The 19050-nt window shown below is 37.8% G+C and overlaps 1 protein-coding gene across 1 annotated transcript in view; it reads right to left on the bottom strand.

The window, feature by feature from the left end:
* CNTN5 (contactin 5) overlaps positions 1–19050 on the bottom strand; it is a 636787-nt gene that overhangs the window by 40398 nt on the left and 577339 nt on the right. Inside the window, exon 17 of the mRNA XM_049778604.1 lies at positions 12647–12796. Coding sequence (XP_049634561.1) covers positions 12647–12796 — 150 coding nt within the window. The remainder of the gene's footprint in view (positions 1–12646; positions 12797–19050) is intronic.

Genomic DNA, 19050 nt, shown 5'->3' on the forward strand with positions numbered 1-19050 from the left:
GAGAAGTCTGATATGGATTTTTGTAGCTGGAAACTAGCACCCCTAACTACTGCAAATGCTCCTTGGCAGAATGGCCCAAGCCATGACAAGTTCTGGAGTTGAGAGCAACTGTTAATGGTTTAGTCTAATCCTAATGAGTTTCCCTTTGGTTCAGGTTCTTTCTTGTGGGACAGGGCTGGCAGCGTCCCTGGAAAGTAAAACCACAGGTGGGCACTAGCATTGTTGCTTCCCTAGACCCTCCACAAAGCTCAGGTTTTAAGAGCCTTAGCCATAGGTCTGAGGAATAAAAACCTGTTTAAATGAAGAGACATGGAGAAAACCATCAAGTATGAATCCCTGCAACCTGCAAAACACGTAGCCCCCTTTCTCCCCCAGAGACTTCTCAGATGAATAACTATTAAGAGGATAGCCACGTCAAAGGAATAAATTTCCCCTTCGATGCACCAAATCACAAAATCTGCCGTTGAAAGGGAACATGTTCAAATGAAGAACTGTTAAATGAAGAAAACTATTAAAGGAAATTATTTTCCAGGCTATGAGCTTGCATTAGCAATTTTCCACTTCAGCCTTGCCTTTTGTGCCCCAATAGAAGGTTTTTAAATGATATTGATGTACTCATAAACAATAAATCCACTCCCATACATTACCTATCAGAATGAAAGACTATTAATTACTGCTCTGTATCCACGCAGCATTTTATACACCAGAAAAAACTGATGTGGAGTTTATATACCACTACAAAGGGAAAAACTACTCTTGGAGATGGGAGAGAACTGTATATAACAATATAATTGGCCTACTGGTACAAAGGGTCTTTTTCCCCTGGGGTCTACACTTCTGTGTCCCTGAGCACTTTTTGTCATGAATATGATTCTTTTTGTATTCATGTAATTGTAGAGGAACTGCCCATAGTTCTTTTATATTTATAAGCACACTAAAGGGAACCTCTATGTGGTATTCACATATTCACCAGTGATCTCAGAATTATAAGACACTTCTTTGCTTAATATTAAAAACATAGAGAAGTGAGAAAAATGTTTATTTTTCTGTTTTCTGAAGAGCAGAAATTGGGAAATGTCCTCATTTGTATAAACCTCAAGCAAGTCATTCATTAACTTGAGTTTCTTACTAGCAGCCCCAATAACTAGGGCACAGGATCAACTTATGTCTTGAGACCCTGTCCCCAAACCACTGTTGCATATCACTAGGCTCAAAGTCATTTACTGTCTTGTGGTTTGCACAAAGCACATAGGAAGAGGAGCTGGGTTTACTGCGTGTGAAAAGGGCAGGAAGAAAGATTAGATTCCACATGTCACTCCACGATAAGGCCCAGGGTTCTGGCTATTGTGATCATCCAAGCATGGTCAAACAAACAGTAGACTGAGCTAATTTCTTGACAATATGCTATTGAGGATTCTGTTAGTATCATTAAAAAAAAACAACAGTAAAAAATACCACTAAAATGAGCACACAGTCTATTTCACAGTCTTTTCTGTCCACTGAGAAGTAACCTACAAATAGACCTATCAGAGCCACTTATGCTGTTTGTGACACTGAAATAACTACTTGAAATGTAGGGACTCAGAATCCTGTTCTCTGAGGAGGCCCTTTCCATGATGACAGATATTGCAAGAAGACTGGGCATTCAAGGTCTTTGTCTTATTATGCAGCTCTTAGACATCATGTAAAAAGATGATGTGGAACCTCTAACTGGTGCTTGCAGAGCTGAGGGCAGACTTGAGGTTGCTCTCTGGCATGTCTTGAAGTTTTAACAGATTTGGATAGAGGGCTGGACTGTGTGGCCACATTTGCTGTTGAGCGACATCTCCATTTGTTTGATGTATGTCATCCTAGTAGGAACACACTAATTTAGATGCCAATGTGGATCTGAGATCATTTAATGTTCAGGAACAAATGAAATATCAGAATGGTCAGCTATCAACAAGAGCTTACTAACCCTTCTGCCAATGGCTTAATGACCTCATTAGAGATACAATAAGTTTCATTAATTTTCTTGTTGCTGTACTTTTTCTCTTCATTTTCTTTATTCTCTTCCTTTCTCTTTTTTCTTTCTATTTTTTAAATATTTTTTCTCTCACTTATCTGAACACAAATGTTTATGGTTAATTATATGATGCTTGTTATTTAAAGTAAATAAAAATAAGTAAAATAATTTGGATAGAGTGATAGTGGAGTGGAGAAGGCATTTGACATGTCTGATGCCAAGCCAGTTGCAATCCTCATCATCCTCTATGGTTCCTCTATGTACTTAGAATGATCCAAGTACAGAAACATGAGTAAGCCCTGAGTATCACCAGCTGTGGCTCCAAAACAAAGCAAACCAAAAAGATGGCAATAGAGTAAAATCTGAGGGATTATGTGAAACTTGGATAGTTTTATTCCTCAATCCACTACAGATTATTTATGATTGCTGTTAGGTTTTATTTATTTGACAAACTAAAAACAAGTTAATGAAAATGTTGACTTTGGGAAATGAAGAAAGCAAAATAAGACGTTCTTGTAATGTGAGTTGCTTTGGGGGGGGGTCATTTTCTCATCAAATTGGGCTTAACGGATCCAGATTCTTTCAGTTTTCTTTTGTTCTTTGAAATCAATCTATTGATTTTGTGAGTTTTAAGGGCACACATATGTAAACAATAACTAGTCTTTTTGTTTATTTTGTCTAGGGTCCACACCTGATGATGTTTCAGTAGTCAGTCACCCCTGGCAATATATAGGGGACAATGTGCAGTGCAAGGGACTAGTGTGAGCTGCCTGTAAGTAGCATTTGGAAAGAATTTGATTTTGATTCACAGCAGTACATGAACAATAGTAAAGATCTGGAGTCAACCCAAAAGCAGATGAGTGGATAACAATGTGCTATCTACACAATGGGATACTTAGTTCTAAGGCAAGATAAAATCTTCTCTTTTGTGATTAGAGAGAACTGGAAGGTCCATGCCAGATAAAATAAGACAAAAAGAGAAAGACAAATATTGCATTATCTCACTTTTATGTGATACATAAACAAAGCAAGGGAAGAGAAATTTTCAATAAAAAACCTTTAGATTTGTTTGACAGATAGAAGTTACCAAAGGGGCAAGGAAATGGGCTGAAGGGATCCAGAGGGCCAGGATGATGGCATATTGGGACTTGGGTCTTGGGCACAATATGGGAATATTGTCCTACAACATAAAAATGTTCACACTCTTGTAAACCAGTGCTACCTCAATAAAAATTTTTAATAGTAATAAATAAATAGAAAATACTATAAGAATAAGATATTTTTCTGGGTCTTAACTGAGAGAATAAAATATTTAGAAATCATGTTATAGGTGAACATACTATCACACAGCCTTTATTGCTCTATTTCTTTTTCTTTTTTTTTTGGTTTTTGGGCCACACCCGGTAACGCTCAGGGGTTACTCCTGGCTATGTGCTCAGAAGTTGCTCCTGGCTTGGGGGACCATATGGGACACCGGGGGATCGAACTGCGGTCCGTCCAAGGCTAGCGCAGGCAAGGCAGGCACCTTACCTTTAGCGCCACCGCCCGGCCCCTATTGCTCTATTTCTAGAGCATTACACCAGCAAAGAAAGTTTAGTTTTATTCTTCTAGAGTATTCCAAAAGTCAAATAAGCAATGACTTCCACTTATGATCCCAGCTAACTAACAGCCACCAAGAGTGCCAACCTGAACTTGGAAGGACTGAAGCCAGTTGTTGCCTTCATTCTAGCAATGAAAGTCATAAAGTCACATGTAAAAAATTTCCTTCCAAATTTCTCTATATTGAAATTTAGTTTCACTGAAGTGACCTTCATAACTCACTTTTCTTGATCTTTAGAACCTGCTGCTTTACCACCAGTACTTGCTTCTTAAGTTTGGTGCAATGGAAATGGTTTTCATCAATAAATCTTGAGAATTAACCTCTGTTAGCACCTAGATTTTCTTCTGTAGCTTCCCTCCTCTGTTTTTAGAAAACTAGAGATGGAGGGTTTTCTCTGAACTGGGCTTTTGGCCTAATAAATGTTGTGGGCGGTTTGATCTTTTCAGGCCACTCAAACTTTCTCTGAATTAGCAATAAGAAGGTTGCATTCATCATTAATGAGTTATTTCCTTCAAAATATTTTTCTTTGCATTCCCAAATTGGATAATAGTAATCAAATGGTTACCAAGAGACCTAGTTTTTTGACTGAAGTTAGCTTTTGATATGCCTTGTCCACTTAGCTACATTACTTTTTAGGTTTGTATTTTAAGTGAGGAATGGGCAACTTTTGTTTCACTCTCATAGTTGAGATCACCATAGAGTCACTGGTGACTCAATCAATGGCACGTGTTTCAGGGTTCTCAAGATGAGAGAGAAATGGAGAACAGCCAACTATGGTGTAGTCAGCCAATGTATTTATGTTATAGTCAGTCAATGTATGGTGCATCCAGAACTCCACACCTTATTGAGCTATTAAATTTGTTATCCTGTGGGCATGGCTCATATTACCACTAAACAATTACAATAATACCATCAAAGATCACTGGTCATAGGTCACTGAACAGACATAATAATCCAAAGCCTGAACTATGGCAAAGATTAACAAAATGTGACAGGGAAGTGAGCACATGCTACTGGGAAACATGGCACTAAGAAATGTTTGGGTTCCCAGACCTTCCATTTGTCAAGAATACAGCATAGCACAGTGAAAACAGGTATACCTGGACACAAAATCATTATATTGAAAACTTAAATGACATGTAACAGTCAATGTTACATATCAATAAAACTCAAACCAAACCAACGAACAAACCAACCCCGGATCTTAAAGCAATAACAGATTGAACATGAGCACAGTATTCAATAGTTGAGACCACAATGTTCTTAAGGGATGCTCAATTTCTAGCTGGCTTACCCTCCCATTTGCCTGTGATAATTGGTTGATCCTATAGTCATTCACTTCGAGTTAGTGAGTTATTATCTCAGCACACAATGCTTTAGAGTCCACTAATTTCAATTATACCTTTATATTTATAAAACAACATATTTATGATATGCCAAGATCTGCCTTAGTTTTTCAGGGTCCTTTTTGGTGTAACTATCCTATCATTCCTGATAGAATTATGTAATGATTATAATCAAACATCTAATACATGATTTTATTGAGTTAAAAAACACATATTTGCTTAAAAACAAAATGCATTTTCAATGTAATTTTGAAAATCTGATTTGGAATAAAGCATCTTTGAGCTTTTATCTCTCCGTCAGCTTCTGATAAATGTCATACACTTATTAGCTTAGAGGATAAAGACTACATGCATGGTTAACAGGTTAAATTCTCATTTGTCTGAATTTCATTTTGAGCAATGTTCGTCCATGAGCAGATAACGCAATTAATAATTTGCTTACAATGTGAAAATGCCTAGCTGTTTTATTATGGTGCCTGGTGTAGTGAAATGTAGATTATTGTCCTTTTTCATTCTATACACCAGAAATATTTTTTAATACTCAAAGCGACCAGTATTGAAGCAAGCTTACATAGTTTCCATCTGCATGAAATCATACCAAAGGGCTAGGTACTCTTTTTTTTTTTTTAAATGTAGCTTAAACTAAATAAATCACATTAACACTATGCTTTAATTAACATTTAACTACACAAAAGAAGACAGAGTGAAATCATTTAGAAAACTCTTTGTTTTCTTGAAAAATTTTCTGTATCTATTACAGTGGATACTTGCATGGCTCATTAAATAATAGAGCTTTATTGGAGAGCTGGGAGAAGTTGTGCAATTTAGGAGCTTAAAGAGAATTCTGTGACTTGTTTTTGGGAAGAAAGGTGCAGAAGAATGGAAAGAGAAAGGGGCCATTTATATGAATTAGGGGTGGGGATCAAGAGGTAATTGTTTTGATCAATTTTTTTCTACGTAAAGAACATGACATACAATATTTCAATTAACTATCATCTCAATTCACTTTATATAAAAAGTTAAGCTTAGAGTTGCCCAAAAATACTAGGAGTGTTTCTGACAGAGCTGAAACAATGCCTTGTTGTTATTAGCATATGGAAGGCAGTCTATATAAATGATAAAGAGGAGCTGGTGGAAGCAAGAAAGATCTGGGCTTCAATCCCATTCTACCATTGTAGCTGTTGGCTAAAAACTTTTCTTAATCTCTGTGTCATATCTAATAGAGATAATAACAGTCATTTGTATTCTAAAGTAATTTTTAAAATGATCAGTGTCTCTACATGTTAGAAGTATCTCCTTATATTATTATCTACTAAGATTTGAAAGAGAAAAAGTGGCCAAGTTTTTCATGATAGAACTCTAAGTCTATAATGAGTGAATATGATCTGGGGCAAGAACAGCCTTTTGGGAATCTGAATAACAACAATGTTTGATTGTTCTGTCAAAAGTGCCATGGGGCCTCTTCCTTTTTGATTCAGTTTGTCTTAATTTGGAAATCTAGGCAATGTACCATTTTTTTTATGTTGAAAAGGAGATTTTGATGGTATTTGTATGGAATGTGAGAGATCTCTGATTTATGGACCCTCTCCTCCAGGAACACAAGAGACAAATCTCCAGTTTGTTTGTTCATCTCATGTCAGACTCTAGAATTCTGCAGACTCTTATAAGGAGAGAAAAGAGGACAGGAGGATAATCCCGGAGATGTGCTAATGTGTGGGAAAATGAGGGAGAAGAGAAGGCTAGTTAACAAGGGGGAGTGCATGGAAATGGACATGAAAAATGGAGGGTGTGTGTGCCATCTTAGAAGACAGATAAAGCTACAACCCTAGTTCTGAAACTTGCCTCCTGGGAGAGACTTTGACAGCTTTCAAAACTCATCAGTATAGTGGGAGTAACAAGTATTTCTTTGTCATTGTTTTGGGGCCATGTCTGACCGTACTCAACTTAATCCTGGCTCTGTGCTCAGGGATCAGTCATGGAAGGGCTCAAGAGACTCTATGTGGTCCCCAAATCTCAGCTGGCCACGAATAAAGCAAGTGTCATTCCCACTGTGGGATTGCACTGGCTCCAGTACTCCTAACTTCAGGGATTAATGATGGGCACATTTTCAGAGCTCATGATCTATGACTCTGCAGGGTATTATGGGAAAAGGAGAAATCTAATGCAAATGTCTCCTGGGTGAATAATCCCCTCATCAGCCTTTTCTCTTTCATGCTCACATCTTCCATCATTTTGTTACTTATCTTAAAGCACACGTTGAACAATTAACCAGTGTCTTTTAGAAAGCAGCAATTAAAATTCCCCTCCCTGCTTACAAAGTGCTTCTGAAGCTGAAGACCTAATTCTCAGATGTATATTGTAGCAAAGACTTGCCTGGGACAAAGTGGTTTTATGATTAAAAAATACTGTCTTGTTATATGAGCCATGCTGTTATCTTCTTTTTTTTCTCTAACGATTGAGATTTGGCCGTAGAGGTCTGTTGCTTACCATAATTTTTGTCTTCTCTTAATGTTATTGGGAGCCATTTCTTTTATTTAATATAATTAAATTACTCATTGGGTTGAAGAGAGCTATAATGTTCATTTAATAGTATTTTCTTTTACATTTTCTCAATTATTTCAGCTGAATGCTTTATATTTTATATATAACATTTTCTTAGGACTGTGGACTTGAGAGCCCTATAAAAGCCCTAGAGCCATGTATTTTTCTCTGCACACAGCAATGCCCGATAACTGTAGGTTTTCTAATTGCCCCCTATAAATAATTCTGTCTGAATCCTATTTGGTCTGACCTTCAAAGCCCCAGTAAATGCCATTTTCAAGGCAATCCACATACCCCAAGAGAAAATGAATTCAGCCCCATCTTAGATTACAGTAGTATCTTATCATGCTCTTTCCATAACTTTTGAACTCAGTGCAATTTCCGAAGTAATTATCAGGGGCAAGAATGTGAATATATCCAGATAAACACTGCAGGATCCATTTAGAAGTAGAAGAATAAGATACAGTGGAGTAAGTTACAGTAAGAAGTTCATGAATCTTTCTCGAACACAAGAAAAGTCACGTCAGATGTCAAGCAGGGCTGGCCAGAGAAGGGCACAGAATAGCCAAGAAATAGAAAGACAACTTTCCTGCACTTCTGCAATGACCCCATAGCACTGTCATCCAGGATTTCTGCACAGGGATGCTCTGAAGGGAGGGTGAGTGCTGGGAGGCTCACATAAACCTTGTGGGCTTGCTCAGGGAGCTGGGGACACACCTGGTAATGTTCAGGGCTTATTTCTTGCTCTGCACCCAGAAATTACTTCTGGCAGACTCAGGGACCATATGGGATGCCAGGGATCAAACCCAGGTCAGCCATATGCAAGGTAAACACCCTTCAATTCTTACTTAACAGGTTGGAAGAAGCTTTAGATAGACTATAAATGTATATTATGTTTCATATATTCAATTACGTAGTTTGTTTTTGTTTTTGGGCCACACCTGGGGACGCTCAGGGGTTACTCCTGGCTATATGCTCAGAAATCACTTCTAGCTTGGGGGACCATATGAGATGCTGGAGGATCAAACTGGGGTCCGTCCTAGGCTAGCACAAGCAAGGCAGACGCCTTACACTTACACCACTGCTCTGGCCCCTAATTACATAAATGTTATATGCAAATGGTTCATCATGATCTGAAACCAAGAAAGGAAAAAGAATAAGCTTTCTACTAAAAACTTTGATAAGACTAGAAATGCTCTACCGCAGAACCCTCCCTAAATTAGGTTACATGGTGAACTCTTCATCTTTAAACAACTACTGTCCTAAATATATAGCTTCAGAATATTGAAATTCTATTACAAGAATATCTATTTTAACTTTATATCTATATATACACACATAAATATATATTCTATCTACCACAGTGTATACTTGGAATTCTTTTCCAAAATTGTAATTTCCTTCTTTTGAGTGTCAACCTCTTAAATAATAGACAAAGCTTTTCTATTATATCAGCCCAAGTTTATATATGGCATTAAGACAGCCAGCCACACATTTCCAAAGTAAAAATTATATTTTTGTATCCATATGTGAGTATACCTATCATCTACCTAAATTTTGTAAGATAATTTTGTAAGATAATCCTGAGTGTGTGTGTGGCTCAAAATTAGATTGACTAATTGATCTTATATTTAATTACCATTAAAGAGTTTTAATGAAAAATTCAAAAGTTTCCTTTTGAGATCATAATATACTTTAGAGGAAATTGAAAGACAAATTCACTTTCTTTTGTATATGGCAAAAGAGCTAGTGACTAAAACTGCATTGAAATATAGAATGCTGTAGGAAATATAATTATTTTAATTTTTGTTTCTTGGTCCACACCTGGCAGTGCTCAGGGATTGCTCAAGATGGACTTGGGAGTACTACAGCAGATATCAGGGATAGAACCCAGGACAGATGCCTTCACTGCAATATCCCATTCCTAGAGATACTGTTTCAGTGTTCATTTCTTCAAAAAAAATTTTTTTATTTTGACTGAAGTGAATTACATCTTTCACAGTAATATTTTAGGTACATAGTGACATTGAATTAGGGACATTCCCACCACCAGTGCTGTCCTCCTTCCACCCCTGTTCCCAGAGTGCATCGCATATCCCGTGCCTTTACCCACTCCCCGGCTGCTAGAATAAATGGCCCCCTCTGTTCTAGCTTGTTGTAGATTGGGTATTGATTCTGTTGTCGTTGGCTTTGGATTTGATGTTTAAGTCTGAACATTTTTTTTTATTTCTACTCAGTGTTCATATGCCTGTTTGGTCTTGGTACCATCCATTATTTCCCCCCCAAATTTATGAGGCAGAACAAGATGATTCAAGTTATGTGGTAATGTTTAGAGGGAAAAAAGAGAAAAAATATAAAGGGGACAAATATCAAACAAACAAAAAACTGGGAGGAGTCCATCTAGAAGTTATAAATATCAACTTAAGAGAAGAGAGGAAAAAAGGAAGAAAAAATAACAAAAACACAAAAATAAACAAACAAAACAAAAACAAACAAACAAAACCCAGACAAATGTTAACTGATGTTCCTTGTTAACTGTGCTGCTCTACAAGACAGACACATGCCTCAGTACTAGCTTCAAAATCATGAGATGCGGGGCCGGAGAGATAGCATGGAGGTAAGGTGTTTGCCTTTCATGCAGGAGGTCATCAGTTCGAATCCCGGCATCCCATATGGTCCCCCGTGCCTGCCAGGAGCAATTTCTGAGCGTGAAGCCAGGAATAACCCCTGAGCACTGCCGGGTGTGACCCAAAAACCACACACAAAAAAAAAATCATGAGATGCTCTAGTCCTGTTTTGTTTTATTTTGTTTTGTTTTGTTTTGTTTTGTTTTGAGTTTGTTTAGAGGTTACTCCTGGTTCTAGTTCTGTGCTCAGGGATAACTCTTGGCTCATGGTGGTGCTCAGGGGATTATATGGGATGCTGGGAATTGAACCTGATTGGCTGCTTTCAAAGCAAGTGTCCTCCCTGCTATCTTATTGCTTTGACCCCATAGATGCTCTAACCTTAGAAGGTACCAAAGCATAAGCAATATTGCCTACCTCCATTTATCTTTTTTTTTGTTGTTGTTTTATTTTGTTTTGTTTGGGGGCCACACCTGGAGGTTCTCAGGTGTTACTCCTCGATCTGCACTCAGGAATCATTACTGACAGTGCATGGGGGACCATAGAGGATGCCAAGGGTTGAACTCTGGTCAGCTGCTTGCAAAGCAAAGGCCTTACCTGCAGTGCTATCGCTCGGGCCCCTCCCCCATTTGCTTTTAAAGAAGAGTGTTTCATGCATTTTTCAAGCTGTATCCTCTCTGCCATTAGATTTTAATGGATTAAAGTAAGCCTGGAGCTTACTTTAGTAAGTCAAGAGAGAATGGAGACAGGCACTCCCTGCTTGAAGAGCTATAGACATCGATAAAGAGAGGTTTTAAAAAAATATTCAGACTACAATTTTGCTTGAAAAGGAAAAATGTGTTGGGTAAAATGCTTTTCTAATAGCACAAGGCAATTAATACTAGAAAAAGTTGAAAAGGATTATTCATCGCAAATGGATTATTTTCAAAATGAATATTTATAGTCTTTGAATTAGGGGGTAATCTTTGCTTTTGTTTAAAAACAATTAACAACAGGCAAAGTGAGGCAGCGCTTTTCAGAAAAGACGTGCGTGTAGGACTACACTTGGCACCATTTCAGCGTCTGCCTGGTGGGCACATAAAGTGCAGAGCCACTAACCTGCTCCTTTTGTAATTGGTGAACACCTGGACAAAGGAAATGCAGGGCTGCATTGATAAATGCGTGAAGACCCAAGCAGGCAATTAATGTCCAATCTAAAATGCACCGGATTGAAGTGAAGTGGCAGTAAAATCAACTGCAGGGACCAATTCAACATCAGAAAATGTGGATTTTCCTCTGTCTGACCCTTGTTCTGTTTTGTTTCTGGGCCACACTCAGCAGTGTTAATGGCCTGTTTATTGCTCTGTGCTTAGGAATCACTTCTAGAGGTTTTGGGGGATCATTTGCACTGCGTAGATTAAACCAGGGTTGGCTGAGTGTAAGACATGCACTTTAATTTAAGCCCCATACCAACCCTCCAGTCCAGAATACTTTTTATAAAAATTTTTATTTTATTTAAACTTTTTTGAATGACAAAGTTGTTTATAGCTGTTCATAGTTGACACCACCAGTGTTAACCTCTCTCCACCAATATTCCGAGAGTGCATACTATGCTACCATGCCCCATCCCATTCGACTCACTTCTAATTTTGGTTGTTAAAATTTGGGTCTCATGATTTCACTATTGTTGACTCTGGCTCAAATATTAAGTTCTGTCCTTAACCCCACCAATGTACTTGAGACTCTTTGGCCCCTGTCCCTGTCCTTTTGTATTTGTTTTTATCCTTCCTTCACTCAATATCTTTCCTTCTTCTCACTGTACTCTGAGGTCTAAAGTGTTCTTGATAAATCTCATGTTGACTATTATATTTGCTTATGAAGTTATTCTAAATACCACATGCAATTGATATCATTCTATTTACAGAATATATTTTTAATATACCACTTTATGAAAACAAAAAGATAAATAATATTAATAAGACTGTTCAAAGCAATGAAATATCTATGAAGTATTTTTCATTATTTATTGACAAGGTATCTTAATCTTCACCCTTAAATAATACTAATACATTCTGATCAGAGGTAATTTATTAATTGAAAGGAAGGCAATCCTTCATTTCTAAGGTTTCTATTGACATAAGGACTTCAAGAAAGGGATTCTCTACTGGCCTTTGCAGTGTTACCTGTCCTGGATCAGAGGGTGAGGGGCAGACAGAGGCTAAGAAAGTGCATTCTAGTGACTGCCTAATGTCTTCTGAGCTGTAGGGATTTGTGAAACCCAATAACCACATCATTGGAGCAAGACACTGCTTTCATTTACTAGAAACTTGAAGATGGGGACAAGGGGACAAGGAAATCAAAGCATCCATCCACTATTGGGGGAAATAAGGAAAATGTCTGGAAACAAAAATGAGGTGAATATTTTAAAAAATGATTTTATAATGTTTAAGTATATGAAATAGGAAAAAACCACACTAAGGCTGGCAGTTGTAGTTAACTGTCTTTCAACATGATGGAAGGCACAGCTGACAGCATGGACTCTTGAACTTACCTGCTTCATTTGTACGAATCATGCGGGAAGGAGTGCTGGGGTCGCCTGTACCAATGGGATTGGTGGCCACAACTCGGAATTCGTATTCTACCCACGGGTTCAGGTCCACTGCCATGGCCGATTCCATGTCTCCTGTGATGATTTCTGGTACTGTGGGAAGGAAGGACAGTTCATGTAATCAGGAACACTGGACATAGGTTTTAAACAATGAGCAAAAAATCATATAGTCTGGATCAAAGAGATAGAACCATTAGTAGGTTAGATAGAACCTTAAGAGATAGGCCTTAAGTAAGGCCTTGAACCCGAGTTGGGTTCAATCCCTAGCCCCAAATATGATCCTCAAGCCCTGCTAGGACTCATCTCTGAGTACAGAGCCAAGAATAAGTCCCAAGAATAGCAGAAATAAAAGCCAAAATAAATAAATGGATAAACAAACAAATAATGAGGACTGACTGTGGCTGGCTAATGTAAACATCCTTCTAAAAGGAAGGGACAAGTGTCAACTCTAGTGTCAGAAATGAAATTAAAGCTTCAGCAAACAAGCATTTGCACATGTAACATCTGTTGTGAATTTGATTTATCTCATCTAATTATTATACACAAAATGCCATAACTTGCCATTATCTACAGCACAAATACTTTGGTCACACTATCCCCACCCCCCAGACCCTGCTTAAGAATCTGAGTAGTACTTGAACATAAACAAACAGTTCTCACATTTCTAGGAAAATGCCCTGAGCAGTTTGCCTCTCCTGATGCTGGAAAACAAGCTTAGCATGGCAGTTCAATCAGAGATTGCAAACATGTTTGTTCAGGTTATCCTGGACAAGGTGGAGAAGCTTTGCTGGTGGTAGAGGGGCAGTAATTCTGTTTGCTGATAGCCTGAGCACTAATAGGGTGGTAACTGTGGCACTTCAGTAACCATAGCAATTTTCAAAAGTGCTTAATAGGTAAACTTAAATAGGTAAACTCCCAGTTACTAGGTAAGTAAGCCCTGGGAGTAAGACACAGCAAGACACATGGCCACTATGATCATTCATGTCCTGCTGCATATCTGGAAGGTGCTTATCTTAAGGGGAGATTTAAAAGTTCTCACAAGAACAACATTGTAGGGTCATGCCTGATAACAACTTCACTGTTCACTGGACAGTGGTGATGATTTTTGTGTGAGTAGACCCATCAAAATACGCTTTGTACACCTGAAGATAATGCTATGTCAATAATATATCAATGGAAAATAAACATAAACTTCAGTTTTGAGGACTGAAGCAAAAGTTCTGAGTTCTCCTTGGAATTACTTTTGAACTATATTTAGATTTGATTAGACCATAAAATCATCAATACAGTTACCACTTACCCAGGTATTTGTTACATATCAAATACCTGATGCCTTTTTTTGTTCACTCATCTTGGTAGTCTAGGAAATATTTTTGTAAGAATGTTTGTTATGGAGGGAACAGAGTGATCTCATTACATTTTGTAAATCCTCTGCATTTCAACCAGTCCTGCCAGTGGTCATTGGTTAGAAGAGTCAGAATAGATTTTCTAGGAAAATGCATTTTGAAGTTTCCATGAAAAATCTCTTAAACTGTATTAAGCTAATGATGCCAAATCATCAGCTTTATTAGGGTGGGTGCCCAGAGCACCTGTGGGGTGGCAATTTGACAGATCTCAGTGTTGACTGTTTCTAGGAGGAAAATGAAAACTTGGGGAAAGTGTGTTTTGCTTTTGCTGAAAAGGTGACTTAGCTAACAGGCACCTGGAATCTCGAAGGGAGATGAAGACCCTTTTTCTTCAGCTTGTGTTTGCTCCATTCTCTCCTGAACTCATTCTGGTCAGACTTTATTTACACCTGCGTTACTGAAATCCTTCCTGTGAAGGCTACCAATGACTTCCATGTTGCCAGAACCAATAACTACACCTTACTACCCTTCTCCCTTGACACCCTGCAGGCTTTGACATGGTTAATCATCATTCTTCCTCAATAGACTCTTTCTTTTGTCTTCCTTAGGCTCTCACACTACATTGTGTTTTCTTCATAATCAGATGCTTCCTCAGATGTGACCTTTGGTTTTTTTCCTCTTCCCCTCAATCTCATAGCCCAATACTCCAGGCCTACATTTTATACCCTTTTCTTCTTGACATCATATATCTTAAACATAATATGCAATCTCATAACATTAAGTGGAATTTTATATTTTAATAACTTCCTAAATTATTTTTATATCTTAAACCAGGAGTGACTCCCTGAACACAAACCATTAAAACCCAAAACCCTCCCCTGCCCAAACCAAATTTGACTCAAATGTACTTTCTGAATAAGCTTATCTCCAGTTTATTTAAAATGAGAAAATGTCAGTCATGAATTGTGCCCCTTCCTTCCAAAGTGAGTGCATAGAGAGATGTGGATACTAAGGAAATGATGAAGGTTAAATGAGGCCACCAGTGTGAGGCTCTGACACAGAGGATTTGTGTCCTCAGAAGCAGAGATATAAGTCAGAGTGATGGTTTTCTCTCTACATAGGATACTATAGTGTGAAGTTGCCATCTCAAGTTCAGAGGCAGAACTGTCTCTAGTAATCAATATGCTGCTAGACCTGGAATATTTGGTCTCTAGAATTGTCAAGAAATTCAATTTAGTAATTTAAACCTGTAGGGTTTTTTTTTTTTTTTTTTGGTTTTTTGGGCCACACCCATTGGATGCTCAGGGGTTACTTCTGGCTAAGTGCTCAGAAATTGCCCCTGGCTTGGGGGGACCATATGGGACGCTGGGGGATCGAACCGTGGTCCTTCCTTGGCTAGTGCTTGCAAGGCAGACCTCTAGTGCCACCTTGCCGGCCCCAAACCTGTAGCTTTTAATACTGCATTGTTGCTGGTCTGTAGGTTAAAAAACCAATGAGCCTAGGATATTTTGTTATGTAGGCTAAATTAATACATCATCCCTCTGATAGTATTTTGATATCCTTGCTACATAAAATGGCTCCCCCTGTCTCCATTCACTAACCTCTAAGAAATATATGATTTATTTTCTTGTATTTAATTTGTCCTTATCTCTGAGAAAACAATAACCATAAAAATTAGTACTTTGGGGGCCAGAGAGATAGCATGGAGGTAAGGTGTTTGTCTTGCTTGTAGAAGGATGGTGGTTCAAATACTGGCATCTCATATGCTTGCCAGGAGCGATTTCTGAGCAGAGAGCCAGAAGTAACCCCTGAGTGTTGCCAGGTGTGACTCAAAAACCAATATATATATATATTGCATATATATATATATATGCAATCTAAGGCTCAATATATATATATATATATTGAGCCTTAGATTGCATATATATATATATATATATATATATATATATATATATATATATATATATATATTGAGCCTTAGATTGCATCAATATATCCCAAGTGCCTAGAACAACACTTGGAAGGTACTTGATATATTTTTATTGAATTGGTTAAAATTTCCAATTGTCAGCAATGCTGTTCAACTCTATTGTAAACTTGATTTATTATTTCAAGTTTTACGTTACAAAGAAATTAATATTGCATATAAAATTATCCTTTATCCTAATATTACAATTTATATTCTTTTACTTCTGTTTGTTTGGTTTTTGTTTGTTTACCCAAGAGAGTTCAGTGTTTAATGCCAGCTCTGTGCTCAGGGATTACTTCTGGGAGGGCTCAGAGCACTACATGTACTATTGAGAATTGAACTCAGGTCAGCAGTGTGTAAGACAAATGTCCTACCTGCTGTACTCTCTCAACTTCCTGGTTTTAAAATCTCTTTCTCTTTCCCTTACCCAATGTCTCATCACTATCCTTAATCCTACTCTTTAAAAAAATATTACTCTTTAAAAAGGAAAAAAAATACTACTTAAAACAGCTAACATATCCTAAAAGCATGAGCTTTTCTAAATAAATAAATTAAATCTTAAAAATAAAACAAACTTAAAAAACAAAATCAGGATTTTGATTTTCAAATGTGTTATTGTAGAGATTAAAGACAATGAAGAATGTAACTAAAGAATATTTTTAAGCAGTGTATCTGGAACAATGGGGACAACTATATTTCAAAGGTAATATTATACTTCAGAGAAAATAGTGACATCAATAGAAGACAGAGAAGGATTTCATATTGATTCAGGGAAAGAAACTTGTTTAAATGTCTTTCCTAGAAAAGTAGTTGCATCCGAGAATTTAATTAATACTAAATAAACCAACCATGTTGAAAATTCAATCAATCATCTTCTACAAAGAGAAGATCTACTCACTATCAGAAGAATTTTATTTGTTTTTGGGCCATGGATGGTGCTCAGGTATTTACTTCTGGCAGGCTATGGGACCATACATGATACCAGGAATCAAATCCATGCAAGACATATAGTCTACCTACTGTACCCACTCGGCCCAAATGGAGAATTTTAAAGAAATATACTGAATTAAGTAACAATGACCATGCAAATAATCTAGGTAATTTTTCATTTTAAAGCAGTATATTAAAAGTGAGTTAGCACATAGTGCTCAATAATATGCAAGTTTTCAAGTAGAAAGCAATTTAACACAGGTTTGCATGTAAAAATATCTTATGACTATTTTTATATTTCTTCTTCAAGAAAAATGCTCCCTATTTACTCTATATGGAGTCCTTGTTTGAGGGTAGGTTTTACTAGTAAGTTAATTCTAGATGTGCTCAGCCAGAAGGCCCAAGTACAACTCCTAACTGCCTTTACCAAAGCAAGGGACTCACCATTCTTTGAATTCCTGCTGGGAAATAAAGGGCTCTGAGATGCTTTCTCAGTTGTAGCTGATGAATGCCTTCTCTTTATCAAAGTTTAACCTCCAGACTCATCTGTCCAGCTAAGATAGGTTTCTGTACTAGAGCTTATCTAAAAATTATCTAACTCTAGATAAGGGAGCAAGTGACATGCAAGGCTCTTGGTTTCTGGGGTAGCTCCAGACAGACCTTGGTGGAGCCAGCAGCCAGGCCAGTGTCAGCTAGAGGCTAGAAGCCTTCCTCACCAACACTCTTGTAGTGCACGAGGTGTGGCCTTTGGAGCCTGCTGATAGAGTAGCCAGTCTCCTAGTATCTGTGAAAGGTTTCAGAGGAGGCAAAATGAGTGACCCCCTGAGATAAACAGGCAGCTTGCGATTGCTTTGTTACTATCAAAGATACATAAGTTAATTGTTGGGAGGAAAGATTGAATAAAATAGATTTTTTTCTTAAAACTTTCTCTACACAGAGAAACCATGGACTTCATTTTCATTTATCTATTTATTCTATCTATCTGCCTATCTGCCTATTTATCTGCCTATCATCTGTCTGTCTATCTGTCTGTCTGTCTATCTATCTATCTATCTATCTATCTATCTATCTATCTATCTATCTATCTATCTATCTATCATCTATCTATCTATCTATCTATCTATCTATCTATCTATCTATCTATCTATCTATCTATCTATCTATCTATCTATCTATCTATCTATCTATCTATCTATCTTTAGGCCATACCTAGCAGTACTCAGGGCTATCTTTGGCTCTGTGCTCAGAAATCACTCCTGGTTGGTACGGGAGACCATAAGAAATGCCAGTGATCGAACCTGGGTCAGTCACATGTAAGGCAATTACCCTATCTGTTGTGCTATTGCTCCAACCCCAACCACGGGGTATAGGAGGAGGTTAAAATAAATACTTACTGTGCTAAGCTGAACTCAGAAAAAATCCATCAACTTCAAATATTTCCAATAGTAAATAGAAATGGAATAGAATGCAACTTTAGGGCAGGGACTCTACACACACTTCACCTTTCCTTTCATCCTAGCTTGGACCCAGATGCTCAGAGTTTCTATCGAACAGCTTATCAAACACCAAGAGGTGGGTGTTGCCTCTGCCTATGAGCTGGAAGATGTGGCAGCTTGATCATCGCAGCACACATAGTGTGATGGCAAGACTGTGTGAGGATGAAACAGCAAACACACAAGTGGATGACAACATGCTACAGGAAAAGCCCCCAGAGTCATTTCCCAGCTGTATGGACAGTGGCAGGAATCTAGAGTAGTGGTGCTGGGGGCACTCTTGGCTGCTCCTGTAAAGGCCAGCAGGACAATCTTGCATAAATCTATCCCAGAGGTGCGAATTTATGCCCTGTCCTGAATAAGCTAAGAAACTCAGAGATTCTCCCTACTTGGGGTTCACAGAAGACTCACAGGGTTAAAGTGGAGTCAGAAACAAAATTATTATTTATAACTTAGGAAGTAGGAACCAAACACATGTAGTATGCTTTAACCATGATGAAATTGAGCATGATAAGTTAATAAAGGAACTTACTAAGAAAAGCCTGAATGATATTTTGCATGCAGAGGAAAACACTTCCCCTAAATTGTAAATCTTTACACAAAAAG

Source organism: Suncus etruscus, chromosome 8 (assembly GCF_024139225.1).
Source record: "Suncus etruscus isolate mSunEtr1 chromosome 8, mSunEtr1.pri.cur, whole genome shotgun sequence".
NCBI classification, from domain to species: Eukaryota; Metazoa; Chordata; class Mammalia; order Eulipotyphla; family Soricidae; genus Suncus; species Suncus etruscus.